General features: G+C 37.0%; 1 protein-coding gene across 1 annotated transcript in view; it reads left to right on the plus strand.

Moving 5' to 3' along the window:
* ADGRL3 (adhesion G protein-coupled receptor L3) overlaps nt 1–15,172 on the plus strand; it is an 811,898-nt gene that overhangs the window by 658,396 nt on the left and 138,330 nt on the right. The window contains 2 exon segments of the mRNA XM_021100590.1: nt 379–564; nt 3,777–3,815. Coding sequence (XP_020956249.1) covers nt 379–564; nt 3,777–3,815 — 225 coding nt within the window.

Raw genomic sequence — 15,172 nt, forward strand, 5'->3', positions numbered from 1 at the left:
GTTGTACTTGCCTCTGAGAACCTAGTTTGCATTGTGGAAACACAAAATCATCAACATCCAATTTAGAAACTAACTGACAAATTTCATATGGCAAACCTTAGACTTAGTCACCCAGATGAATAGTTAAAGTGAGAACAATTTCTAGAAGTTTGATTCATCAAGAAAAGGTTCCTCACTAGATGCATGGATTTCAAGTTAGGTATTAGAGAAAACTAATGGATTAGCAGGAAAACTTAGGGAATGTATTCCAAGTGAAGAGGGAGTTTAATAATTTTCTTGCCTCAATGATTATAACATATGCAAACACAATTGTTCAAAGACCAATAAAAGTACTTATTTAAGATCTCCTTCCTTTTTGTTCTGTCTTCAAAATTGTAGTTGAAATCTGGAGAGACAGCTGCCAACATCGCTAGAGAGCTAGCAGAACAGACAAGAAATCATTTGAATGCTGGAGACATCACTTACTCTGTCCGTGCCATGGATCAGCTGGTAGGGCTCCTGGATGTACAGCTCCGGAACTTGACCCCAGGGGGAAAGGACAGTGCTGCACGCAGTTTGAACAAGGTAAGGACCAAAGTTACATGCACCTCTAAAGGTGTAGTAAAATCAGTGAAACTTTTTCCTAATTTCTCTTTCTATAAAATCAAATCTTCTAAAGAGAAGTGCTAGCTATATTCAATTCACCTCAGTGTTTCATTATAATAATGAGCTTACGTGACTTTCAATCCAAGGGACAATAAATGATCATTTCTCTCTGTGAATTTTGAATTTACAATTCTCTTTTCCATAGGTCTGTTTTGTATGCTGAATTCTGACAAGGTTAATATAAATAAATGCCATTTCTTTGGTTTCTTTTATTTCCCTTTCGAACCTTTATATTAGGATAATTAACAGTGAAACAGATGTCTAATCAATACATAGAAATGTAGGAAATGGCAATAATGCAAAAAGATATTAGCAATACATTACAGATTTTTGAAACATAATTTAACCTAATTAATCTTACATTTGAAAACTCATAGGGCAATATTTAAGCTTTAATTTTTGTTTCCTTTTGATTTTTAAATTAATTTTGCATCACTACCATTGTAATTTAAAAGGTTGAAATGTGTTTCAGCAACTTTAAATTGTGAGTAATAAAAATAAGTGATTTTTTAATTTTTAGGGAATTTATGTATTTTTATTTATATCTATAAATCTCCAAAATATATTTATATGCATTATATACTTATATATAAGCATTTTATATGTTTATTGTACATAACCTGTACACATGTAAGCATTTCAGTTATATAAGTATATAAAATGTTTCATGTATTTATGAGGAATATCATGTATTTATATAACAAACTATCACATGGTGAAAAGATATTAGAACTGCTGCCATCTGAATACCATCTTTATAGTAAAGCTGACCAATTATTGAAACTGGGTTTTAAGGCCTTGAATATCAGTGACAGTCTTACTGCTTCTTAAAAGACAAGATTTGGCAGTGACAGGCTAATATCCTTTATGGAATTCACTAAATGAACACAGTCCCCTTTAGGGTGAAAATTACTTTTCAGAATGGTCTTTATTATATTTGTTTCCCTTCTGTCTTTTTACACTAGGAGTCTCATTCATGAAGATGGAAGTAATTTTTTTAGTGATGATTTGATATTAAAAAGCTAGATGTCCTATCAGGCAGATTTTCGTGCAGTTTCATCATCAAAAAACACATTCAGTTTTATCAATTAAATTATTACTAAAGTTTTTTTTTTCATGCTGAGTGTAAAGGAGTTATTTTTGTTATTCATATCCCTGATAGAATCTCAGCCAAGCTCCTGACAGAATATAATCCACAGCTGCCTCTGTAATCTGGGCATGCTGCGATTTTAATATGTTATTACCCAAACTAAACTGGATGCTTTTAATGAATATTGCTGCCAGCTATTCTTATCAAGATGTACTGGAAGTAGTCATTTCTATTAAGGTTACATATCCATAGCATTACTTGTTATTGCAATACTTGGTATCTTTATTTAAAAATGGTGTTGATGTTTGACAATATCAGGTAAAGCTGGCAATTAATGTCACATTCTAACTGGCTATAGCTAATCAGCTTGCCTACTCTGAATATCAAATAACTACATAATGGGCAAATTTCCATTTGTGCAGCTTTTTAATGCTCTCTTTTGTTTCTTATTTGGCACTTTTCAATTGTGTATGTACTGTGGTTTGTCATATGTTAATTTGCATGTTGGGGTAAGGAGTTGGGAGGGCAAAGGTTAGTCCCATGCTTGCTGGCTTGCTCTCTTTTCCTGCGGTTCCCACTGTTCCCTGGAACAGTTATAACCCATCAGATTTGCAAAGTCAACTCGGTACAAATCAATTGTGCTCCACATTGAAATTCTGGAGGGTTTGGAGTCCTGCTAAACCAAGATGCTAGTCACTGATCCAAATGACAGCGCTGGCAATTTACTGGCACTCATTCCTCACTTAATTCTTTAGAGGAGTAACTGCTCTATGCTGGGGAAGAATGCATAAATGAACCTTGGGAGAGGATTAGCCACACAGAGGGCATCAGAGTAACTGCTCCTTAAAACTGAGGAATTTTTTCCTTCAACAGTCCAGGCTACTGAAGGAAAAAAGTAGGGAGGAAGAGGAAAACCACCATCTAACTTATAAAATTTGCAGTCATTTATTTAAACAGAGCATTTAAATGTGTTCATTATTCATCATTTTAACTCTAGGGAAAAATGTTTGGGACTGAATATGAGTTGCTGTTAACCTTTGGCCCAGAAAAACATCATTCTGGATGCAAACAAATAAAGACATGCACAAAAACAGGCTTCTTATCCCACAAATGGTTCTAAAATGTGTAAGAATTTTTGGTCAAAACCATCAAAACAAATTCTTCAAGAAATAGGGAGTTCCATTGTGGCTCAGCAGTAACAAAACCAACTAGTGTCCATGAGGATGTAGGTTCAATCCCTGGCCTCGCTCAGTGGGTTAAGGATCCTGCATTGCTGAAGCTGTGATGTAGGCTGGCAGCTGCAGCCCAGATTCAACACCTAGCCCAGGAACTTCCATATGCCACAGGTGCGGCCTTAGAAGCCAAAAAAAAAACAAAAACATAAAACAAAAAACAGAAAGACAAAACAAAAAAAAAAACTCTTGAAGAAATAAAAACAGAGATAAATCATAAGATTGATTATATTCTTTTAATCAGAAGTTACATATCTCTTGGTATTTTTCCCTTAGAATTAAATAATGAAATGAAAGTTCATTTCTTTTTCCTCAATAAATAGAATTTTTTGTATGTCAGAGCACATGGTTTGTGGTTCACATTAACCATCTGAAATATCTGTAAACCACAGATAATTTACTATCTTTGAAAAATGGGTTCCAAATTTTTGACATAATTTACTTACCTTCATTCATCTTCATTTGTGGCCCATGAATTAATAACTAACCTCATGTGAACTGGATCATGGCAAATGAATGAAGTAATATGGATTTTGACTAATTTCTACTAAACTTATTCCAAGGTGTCTTTCCATCATTAACAGCTTTATACCATCCAGTTATCACTCAGGTTCTGAAAAGGTGTTGGTTCCTATTTTCCAAGCCACTGCTGACATTTTGCTGCTGCTTAGCGTTCATTCTCTTCTGTAAAGTAGCACACGACAAAATAAGGTGTTTGTGTAGATGTGTTCTTTTATTTTTCTTGTTTTCTTCTGTCACTAACTTGTTTTTTCTATTCTGTGTTTAATCTGCTGTCTTAATGGATTCAGCTTCAGAAAAGAGAGCGCTCTTGCAGAGCCTATGTCCAGGTACTTTCTGCGTTTTTATACATGTGTTAAGTTGTTGAATTGTCTCTGTTGGTATGGGCTTCTGATAGAAAGATGATTATGTATCCTGCTGACTAGAAGAATTTTGGAGATGGCATGGAGGGTGGGAACAGAAAGGTATAGGAAAGGGTATGTGCTAAAAAGAGATTGGACAATGTCAGTATTCTCTCATCCAAGAAGAACACAGACTAACAGAGGTGCAACTTTGGGGTGTGAGAATTTTGATCATCACTGAAAGGTGAGTTGGGTGTAATATTTAAATCTCTAATTTCTTCAGAGGTAGATTTGACAACATTTCATTCATACATTGATCTGGCTGCCATTTGAGTAGCAAGTCATACCAAAATGATACTCAAAGTCATATAAGACAACAAATAGTCTAGGATACATGGAATAGCAGGCTCCTATGCCAAATTGATCAAGACACACTATGATGATCTTACTCTTCCACTCATTATAAACATGTGGGTCCCAATGTAATGTAATTTTTCTCCAGTTAACATGCTGCAATTTGTTTCTAAGCACAATTAAAAAAAATTATATGTGGATGGGTTTTTTGTGAAAAAGAATCCCAGAAGCAAGCTTCAACATTATTTTTACAAGGAGGGAAGGAAGCAAGGAAGGGAGAGGATGGGAAGGAGAGGAGAGGAGAAGAGAGGAAGGGAGGGAGGGAGGCGGGAGGGGGTGGGAAGAAGGAGGGAGGAAAGAAGGAGGAAAGGAAGGGAGAGGATGGGAAGGAGAGGAGAGGAGAAGAAAGGTAGAGGGGAAGGGAGGAGGAAAGGAGGGAGGGAGGAAGGCAGAGTGGAAAGGGGGAGGGAAGGAGGGAGGGAGGAAGGAAATAAGGAGAGGGAGGGAAGAAGAGAGGGAGGAAGGCAGGCAGGCAGGCAAGAGCAAGTGACAAAATGATTAAGTAATGACCATGCTGTGCTTTATTCAAAGGCGGACAGTCCTTGGTTGCGGAGTGCAGTGCTTCGCTGTCAGTGGCACACTCTTCCTGAGGGAGTTTTATAGAGACAACTCGGAAAGAAGGCCTGATTGGCTGGGAGGTTGGGCATTTCCTTAAGGGGCCGCCAGTCCTGTTTTCTAGGGTAAGGCGAGCTAGTCAGAACTGAGGTGGAGGACTTGTGATTGTTTCGGGAGGTTTCCTTGACAGTCATGTCTCATAAGCGCAGGTATAGATGTGTGATGCGGACCAGGCCACTGGGCGGCCTCCATCTTGTGGCTCCCAATATACAAATTAGCTTAATCAGAAGGAAGAAAAAATATGAAACTGTGTGGCTATAAACTTTATTCTCTATGTGTATATAGCATAGCATTTTGAAAAGGGAAGGCCAGCTGCATTTGTAGAAAGAGATGGCCTCAAGGCCCAAGTTACTGGTTCTCAGATTAGTCATCCAGAAATTAAACAGCATCAGTTTATTCACAATAAGGACATTTTGTGAGAGAGTAATTTAGAGGAAAAAATAATAATAATTTGAGCATTGAACAGAGATTAGGAAAAAGAGCTTTTAATTTGTATTTTATTTTATAAAATAATGAATCCTTTTTATAAGAAGCTGTTCAGGCTTATTTTTCTAAGGTTTCAGAAAAGAAATTGCTTGGAAGGGTTCATGTATATATATTGCTTAGTGTGTGAAATAGATGGAAAAATTGGATTATTCTTCAGCATTGAAAGCTGAGGATCATTTTTGAGCAATATTAGGACTGTTTTTGATTGCAGTCTTTGCTGTCCTTTTAATGGGGCCTTGGAGATAATTAGCCTTTCGGTATTTAAATCTATGAAATGCATGGTCATTCAAACATGAATCTCTGATGGAAAATTAATAGCACAGTTTATTCAATGGCTGATTTCCTGGTGTTATAACTGACTGGCTATGAATAAATGTTTCAGCTATTGACTAAACATCAGATAACACCAAATACAAACAGAATACTGGTGAGTAGAAATGCTCACTAATACATGGCATTACTTCTGTTCCTTTTAATGTAGGTCATTATTTGATGAAATTTTAGGGAAAATAATACCTTAGTCTATTTGAATTTTGAAGACTTATGTTATCTATTATTCCTGTGTTCAGAGCACATTCTGAACTAACTATGAAATAGTATGAAATACACCTGAAATGCTTTATTGCATTAAATTTGAAAAGAAAATAATTATTTAATTATCATGAGAGTTTTAAAAATGTTTTCTTTCCATGGGCACAAGCAGTGATTCTTCTTGGTTTGATTTTGACCATCTAAATATTTAGCTTTTAATTATTTAGAACTACAGTGTCTATTTTATGAATTACCTAGACCCATTTTTAACTTCTTGCTTCCCATCTTTTGTTTATTTCACACACACACCACAGTGAAATCTGGACTGTCGGCTGTCAGCTCTGATAACTTATCTGTAAATGAACAATTAAGAGATAGTTGCTTTGATTTTTAAATAATATGTGAATCTCCTAAAACTCATTATGCTTTTGTCCCAAGAACTTTAACAAAAATGAGTAAAGAGTCTAATATGTTTAGTTTTCTTTATTTAGTTGTAATTTTAGATTACACTAAAATACTTGCGGACTATCAAACAATAGATACTGTGTCATAGTAAAAATATCATTTTCACATCTCGGACATAATACATGCCATCATTGAGAAGAAGGTTTTATGTCTTATTTCAGAGAGGATAAGAAAAGCTTGTATTACATATGATATTAAGTAGCCTCCATGATGTAATATTACCAGAAGGGACCTTAGAGATGAAGATGAGTTAGTTGCAATCTGGAGAGATTAAATGACTGGTGCAGAGTTACACAGCTAGCACCTATGGTACTAATGTTGCTATCCTGATGTGTAGCCACTACTTCATCAACACCGCGGTGAACAGTAACAGTGACTTCTTGCTAAGAATACATGCATTGATTAGGCAGTGTGATCATCACTATGCAGAGCATTTTGCATAAATTCTTATTTAATATTCACAACCCTATGATATAACTATTGCTCTTTTTAACTTAACATAGAGAAAATGGGGCACGTAAGAGGGATTAAATGACGTTCGCAAAATTATACAGAAGTAATTGAGGGGTTCCTGAATTCAAAGCCAGGTCCTCCTGAATTAGAAGCTCATGTTCCCATTCTCCAAAATACTATGACTGCAGAACTTACCTCATTATATGGCATTAGAAGTCAAGATATATCATTTGGCTTTTATTTATTGTATTTCAGGATGGTATAGAATAAAATGATTTTTTTTAAATTCTTTTTTTTTTTTTTTGTCTTTTTGCCTTTTCTAGGGCTGCTCCTGTGGCATATGGAGGTTCCCAGGTTAGGGGTCTAATCAGAGCTGTAGCTGCAGGCCTGCACCAGATCCACAGCAACCCGGGATCCAAGCTGCATCTGCGACCTACACCACAGCTCATGGCAATGCTGGATCCTTAACCCACTGAGCAAGGTCAGGGATTGAACCCATAACCCCATGGTTCCTAGTCGGATTCAACCACTGAGCCATGATGGGAATTCCTAATTCTCCTTTTTTTGAGATTGAGTTCAAATGGCTTTGTGGTGATCATTCTGTACCGATAAGTGCAGGTCAAAACAAACATCATTTGCTTGGAGGTCTTTGGTTTTAAGAGGAGACTGTGATTTAAAAATTATCATCTTGAGAGGAAAAAAAAAAAAGTAGAAAATATTCTAGCTCTATGATAAGGGAGGAACTGTCAAACTGTTTTCGAAAATGTCCACATCAATTTACATTTCCCCTCTATGAGGGTCTAGCTTATCTATATCCACAACAGCGCTTGTTACTGTTTTTGAATATAACCAGCTAGTTGTAATTATACAGTTGTAAGTATACAACTTAGGTGTGAATTGCACAAGTTCTTAACTCTGGTTGTGGAATGAGGGCAGGGGAAGGTTTCGGAGGGTAATCCATGAGCCAGTAAAAAGACATAATATGGCTCTGAAGAGAGATCTGAGGTTTTAATGAGAATCTGAGAGTAGAATGTGACCTCAACCAGCTTAACAACTGCCTTCATGCTCTATAAATGTAACCAGAACTTAGATTTACAATTTTTTCTCATTTTTCAATCTCAAATCTCATCTTTTATTGATTGATTGATTGATTATCTTTTTAAGGGCGCACCCTTGGCATATGGAAGTTCCTAGGGTAGGCGTCAAATTGGGCTACAGCTTCCAGCCTACACCACAGCCCAACATCAGATCCAAGTTGCATCTGTGACCTACACCACAGCTCATGGCAACACTGGATCCTTAACCCCACTGAGTGAGGCCAGGGATCGAATCTTCGTCCTCATGGATACTAGTCAGGGTCATTACCACTGAGCCATGATGAGAACTCCTCAAGTTCCCATCTTTTAAGTAGTAATGTATGTTCACATTGCTCTCTTCTTCAGCAGGAACTATTAAAAATTACTGACATTCATTTTTACTGCTTGAAAAGCAGAACATTTTCTAATTAGGAAATATAGTTTTCTTTCTATCAGCAGTTTCCTTTGTCTCCAAATATGGGAGGTGGCATGGACTCCTTGATAGTCTACAGTCCACCTTGATTAATGGGAAATATAAGTACATGCAGTTATTGATGTGAATCTCTGGAGTCATTCTTTGGAACCTACTATTATCTGCGTAGTTGAGCTGAGAACTGATCAGAAAAAAATGGTACATAGATACAAATTTTTAACAAAACACATCCACACATAGGCTTGATTTCCTTTCATCTTCCCCTTCTTCTTTCCATGTTTCTTTTTCTTTTTTTTGAAAGGCAGATAGTCTATGTGCTTTTTAAAGCTTACAAAGTATTTGAAATAAGCTCTCTTTTTGTTTCAACTTGGAATTATAATTTACTTGTTTTATTTTATTTGATTATTTTGCATTTCTTTTACCCTAATTATCCACTAGAAATCTATATCATAGGTACCATCAATGTAAAAGCAGTCTCCTTCTTCAACTGGAAGAAATATCACATAGTAGTTAACAAAATAAATATTCAAGAATGATTAGCTGTGAGAGTTCCTGTTGTGGCTTAGCAGATTAAGAACCCAACATAGTGTCTGGGTCTGTGAGAATGCAGGTTTGATCCCTGGCATCACTCAATGGATTAAGGATCCAGATCTGTTGTTGCCACAAGCTGTGGCATAGGTCACAGATGCAGCTCTGATTTGGTGGTGTTGTGGCTATGGTGCAGGCTGGCAGCTGCAGCTCCAATTCTACTCCTAGCCCAGGAACTTCCATATGCTGCAGATGCAGCTGTACAAAGAAAAAAGAGAGGGAAAAAAAAAAAGAGTTATTAGTTGAGCTCACATGCCCAGTAATTTTATCAGTACTGGGAATCCAAGAGTATGCATGACAGGCAAAAATTCCCTACTCCCTCTCCTAGGGTGAAATTTCTAGTGGCAGAATATAAACAGTAAGCTAGGTATCTGAAATATGCAATATGAGAGATGATGATAAACGTTAACAGAGTAAAGTAAAGCAAGAAATGCATCACTGAGGTGATATTTGAGAAAAATTGTGAAGGAGTGAACTGTGAAGATATACAGCAAAAAGCATTCCAGCAGAGCAAACAGAAAATTGCTGAGGTGGACACGTGCCTGTGTTGTCCAGGAAGCCAGTGCAGCCAGAGCAGAATGAACGAGAAGAGGGTAATGGGATTTGAGTCTGCAGGGCAGCAGGGCCCAGATCTGAGAGACCCATTGTAAGGACTTCAGCCTTTATCCATAAACACAGGAAACCATGCAGGCTTCTGGGCCGAGGAATGACATGATCTGATATGTTTTAAAAATGGATAATAGATGATAGCGGGAAAGTAAGGGCTGAGACCAACTGACATTTGGCAATAGTGGTAGCTTGGAACAGGACGTAAGTATGGGATGCTGAGATAATTAAATGGAATGGACAGGATGTGCTAAGGGGTTGTATATGATGTGTCAGAGAAAGAGAGCTTAAATGACACCAAGGATTTTGCTTGAGCACTGGAAGGTCGAAGTTCCCAGTTATTAAGATGGTCTATTACCAATTTGGGAGGAATACGAAAAGAACTTCACTTACGGGTGTTTTAAGTTTGAGACTCTTATTGGGTATGCAATATTGGAGTTAAATATGCACTTAGATATTTGAACTTGAAATTAATCTGAGAGACCAGGCTAGAAATAGTCATTTGGAAATGTTTCACCTGGAGTGGCATTTGCAGCCAATGCACTGGATGAATTCAAGGGAATGAGTGTTGAGAGAGAAGAGAATTGAGGGCTGAGCCCCAGGGCACTGTTGTATGATGAGGTCAGGGAGAGGAAGCAGTGGAGACGAAAGAGCAGCCTTCAGGTGGGGAGAGGATCTGGAGAATATGGCATCCAGGGTTTAGCTCAAGTTCTTGTTTCATGGAGGAGCCATGATGTCAAGTGCTGCTGAATTGGCTCTGAGATGCTGATACAGCTGTTGCATGATAAAACTGATGTCGTTTCGATTAATTTTAAAAAATTCCAAGGCCCAGATCTCTATATTATTATATGTACTACATCAACATTTTTACCTATGGCTTTCATTTTTTTTGTCTTTAATGCAGACTTTCTGTGAATCAAACTTGCTACTTGCACCTTTGACAAAGTGCAAATTGAATTATGCCAGTTTTCCTTGTGTGCCTTTGGTGCATGAGACAAGAAAGATTCTAACCTCCGTTTATATTGCTGGGAAGAAATTAATGAGTATTTTCAAGTTCCTTGTTTGGTCACTTAATTGGCTGTGTGACAAAGAGCTCCGTGGTGCATGTCAAACAACTTTCTGAGTCCTCTAATGATTTGTGCTTTGCTTGACTTGTGATACTATCCTGTCAGGCTGGATATCCTTGTTAAAGTGGCTAGAATAAATTGGCCAGTGGTGTGCATACAATGTAGTATATTAACTACAGCAACAGGGAGTACTTTTAGCAGCTCTTTCAAGAGATTTCGATGTTTGCCCATACGCATCAAAGCCAACCCAAACTTTCATTTAATATAATTAAAAGGACATCTGAAAGTAGTTTGAATCACCCCAGGTTCTAGAGGTTTGGTAACCCTTTGTTAAAACCCTGTGAACTTAATATATTTCACAGCTTGATAAATCTGCATTTGATTTGGGCCCGTAAGAGAGAAAATATAAATCTGCACCCTGCGTGTTTCTGGGCCCTGAACCTATTGCTGAAAGACATTGGGATCAAAGAAAGTGACTTCCATCTGCAAAGGAGAGTCGTTTTCTTTAGACAAAGATATAAGAATCCTTTTCTCTAAGTTGTAGTTCTTAAATGCCATTGTAAAGCAATTGTTGAATCAAAAGACAGTAAAACCACATGTAATGTAAGCAGAGTAAATTATGCAGATTTTGATTTAAGAGCTCGGACAGGTCAATTTATAAACTTAATGATTTAAAAACCCCCAACGAACAATGACAGATGTTGATGATGGAGATCCTGCTTTGACATGCAAAGAACATCACTTTGGGAATCTCTCAAAATTCCAGTGGCTAATGTGTCGGGCCAGGCAGAGATGGCTGCTTTACAAAGTCATTTTTGACTCTTCCCTTTTGCATAGTTCCTATAAACAAGATATTCCAGCTACTGTTGCATATGCACAGTTTGTAAATGCTCTAAGAAGTAATTCTAATCAGGGTGGGAAAAAAAAAGCCCTTCCATTTTTAAATAAAATATTTTTATCTAAAATAAAAGTATTTTCTGGAGTTCCTGTTGTGGTTCAGTGGTAACAAACCTGACTACTATCCATGAGGACCCGGGTTTGATTCCTGGCTTCGCTCAGTGGGTTAGGTGAGCTGTGGTGTAGGTCACAGATGTGGCTTGGATCCTGGATTGCTCTGGCTGTGGTGTAGGCTGGCAGCTGCAGCTCTGATTTGACCCCTAGCCTGGGAACTTCCATATGCCACAGGTGCAGCCCTAAAAAGAAAAAAAAAATAAATAAATAAATAAAAAGTATTTTCTTACTTCTTTCCACCAAGTTTGATTCTCTTCTCTCTTATAACTTCTTGATCAAAGACTAATTTCTTGATTATATATATTTTTAATTTTGAAGTCCATACTTAAGGCATCATTGCTTTCTGAACATAAGTTTATCTTCAGAGATGCTTTAAATACATAGAATATAAATAGATATCTCTATGCAAACACAAAAAATACAGATCAATTTACTTTGCTATTTCTTTAACAGCTTTATGATCACATAGCTAACCAGAAGGAAAAATACATTAAAAATAGCATTACAGATTTCAGATCCTTTCTGAAACTTTCATTAGCTTTTCTGGTACAGGTCAGAAGAGAAATGGAAGTTTTAAGGTGTAATTTTCAGTCAAGTAGTTGCCTGATGGCTTGGAACCAAACAAATGATTTTTTAATACTGCTCCCAACTGAGTTGTAATTTTGATATTTTCCCTTATCCAGTGTATTCATTTTGTACAGCCAGTAGTAACAGAGACTTAACTATGGTAACTTAAACCACGGACTTATTTTCATAAATAAAAAAAGAAATGCAGCCAGAGCAGTTCAGGATTAGCATGAAAACTCCATATCAGAGACCAAGACTTCATCTGTTTTTCTGCACTATTATCTTTAGCAAATGGGCTTCCATCCTCAAAATGCCAAGATGATTATCTAGGTTCCATCATCACTTCATGCTAATCTCTGCACAGAAGGAAAAGGACAAGTAACGAAAATACTCATCTGTTAGAACATCCTGAAGGTCTCGTCTCACCCAGCTACATCTAACCATTTCTCCTACTCCTGACCATGTCCCTTGGGCTATTCAGTTTGCACAGCAAAATGCTTCAGTAATAGGTGTAATTCTGCAGGTGAGCGTAGTGTCCAATGATTCTTGTCTGTATCGAGAGAATTATTGAACAACTAGTAAACTTCCATGCAACCAAAAATACTTTTTTCTTAGTTAATGATACATATTGATATCTTCATCCAGTTTTGATGTGAAAACCTGCTATAGGTTTATTGACAATACCAAGGGTTACTTTTAAACCCTAAGTACAGATTAGAATGTTCTGTGGATTTTTCTGTTGTGGTTACATCATGAAGGTGATCATTTCTGTTAAAAAGGGGGAGAAAGGTTATTTCAAATTATTTCCAGATGGTATTTTCTTCTTTTTAAGTAATTTTTTGAATAGCTAATATAGGCAGATGGTTTAAAATTCAAAAAGTAGAGTAATAGAGATGCCTCCTTCCCCCTGAAGCCACTGCATTGTTCACTCCAGGGTATGCCACTGATGTTGTGACCTGTTTCAGTGGTGCCCCCTTAGAATTGCATAGTGCCAGCAAGCCTGCCTCTCCCCTCTTCCCTCCTGATTTATTCAAATCTCCTCCCTCAATGCCATTACTGTTATCAACCTCCAGAATATCCTATCAGAGAAGACTATTGCTACTCACATCCATGTTTATATAACGTTTCTTTCTACATCTTGTCTTGTAATCACAAAACAGTTGTTCTCTTCACCTACAGTAAAGCCTTTGGGAGTAGCTAAGGCAGACCCACACAATGTGGTAACATTCTACCATTGAAAAGATTAAACACATGGAGATGAGCACAGGGTAGGCTCGTATCATAGTTTAGATCAACCAACTTGACTTCATCAGTAGGAGACTGATTGAATAAAATGGTACACCAAATAGTGGTAGACTCTTTAGCCACAGAAGGAATGAGGTAGATCTTATATTGACTTAGAAAGATGGGTAAACAGACTTATGGTTGCCAAGGGGGAGGGGTAGAGAGTGGGATGAACAGGGAGTTTGTGGTTAGTAGATGCAAACTATAGTATTTGGAGTGGATAAGCAATGAGATCCTGATGTATAGCACAGGGATCTAGATCCAATCTCTTGGGATAGAACATGATGGAAGATAGTATGAGAAAAAGAACGTGTGTATGTATATATATGTATATATATATATATATATATATATATATATATATATGACTGGGTCAATTTGCTGTACAGCAAAAATCACACAACACTGTAAATCAACTATATATTTTTTTTAAAGAAAGATGGGTATAATATAGAATCAAGTAAAAGGAGAAAAAAAAAACAAGGTGAAAAACCGAACGGCTGACAACACTGTTATAATGATCACATTTATTTGTGTGTATGTGTAAATATTGATGAGTTTACAGGGTCCACAACAACTAACTGTCAAAGAGATTATTTTGGGGAGAGGTGGGTTTTGTTCCATAAATAGACTTTCCAGTTTTAATTAATACACTTCTGTATTTTTCAACTGTTCAAAAGCATATACTTTTGAAAATTTCTTTCTGTAGACATTGTTTTTAAGAACAGTTTAAGTTTTATAGGGAAATTGGTCAGTTAGTATGGAGTTCCAATTTGTCCCCCCTACATAGTTTCCTTTATTACTATCTTGCCCTATAATTAATGAACGAATATTGATATATTATTTTTATTAATTAGAATGCGTAGTTAACTCAGATTTCCTTAGTTTTTACCTCTGTCGTTTCTGTTTCAGGATGCTATTAGGATATCACATATACTTAATCATCATGTCTTCTTAGGCTCCTCTAGGCCATGACAGCTTTTCAGACTTTCTTACAAAATTGTCCTTTTTAAAGTCAGAACATACATTTTCCATTTAAAGTAATTAACCTGTATAGTTAAAAATGGCAGAGAATTATTCATTCGTTCACTCTCTCCAACAGTATTTGTTGAGTGTGTGTGCTTCAGACACTGTTCCAGGTGTAAAGACAGATGAGATTACTACTTTTGCAGAGCTCACATCCTAGATTAATAGACCAGAGGTTGGGAAGGAAGTGACAGTCAGTCACTCAAAATAATAAAAGAAGGTAATGACAGAAGTACGATGCAGACTCATGTGAGTGAACGTGACTGCTTGGACCTTAGATTGTGTGTATCAGGGAGATGACAGTGAAGCTGACTCCTGTCTGTCTGAGATAAGCCATGTGACTATCAGGAGGAAGAGCACCCTAGGCTCCAGGTCCCTCCATCATGGCCGCATGAGGTTGGAGCGTTTTGGAAGTAGAAGGAAGGCCAGTATACCTGAAGTGGTGGGTTGAAGGAGAATACAGGGGTAGGAAAGCCGTGGAAAGGAGTTAAGATTTTGAGTGCCTTGAAGAGCTTAACTAGGGTTCTGATGTTAGATTTTTGCAAGAGTTTATTGGTTGCAAATTTAGTTTTTCTCTGATGTCTTTTAATATAGCTTTGCATCACCTTTACAGTACGTAAATTATGCTATTGCATTCTCCCTACTGCTGAATAATGTTTTAAAAATGCAAATCTGATCAAGACTTGACCCTACTCAAAGGGTGGCCATTATTCTCTTTTTCCC

The sequence above is a fragment of the Sus scrofa genome, chromosome 8, assembly GCF_000003025.6.
Source record: "Sus scrofa isolate TJ Tabasco breed Duroc chromosome 8, Sscrofa11.1, whole genome shotgun sequence".
Lineage (NCBI taxonomy): Eukaryota > Metazoa > Chordata > Mammalia > Artiodactyla > Suidae > Sus > Sus scrofa.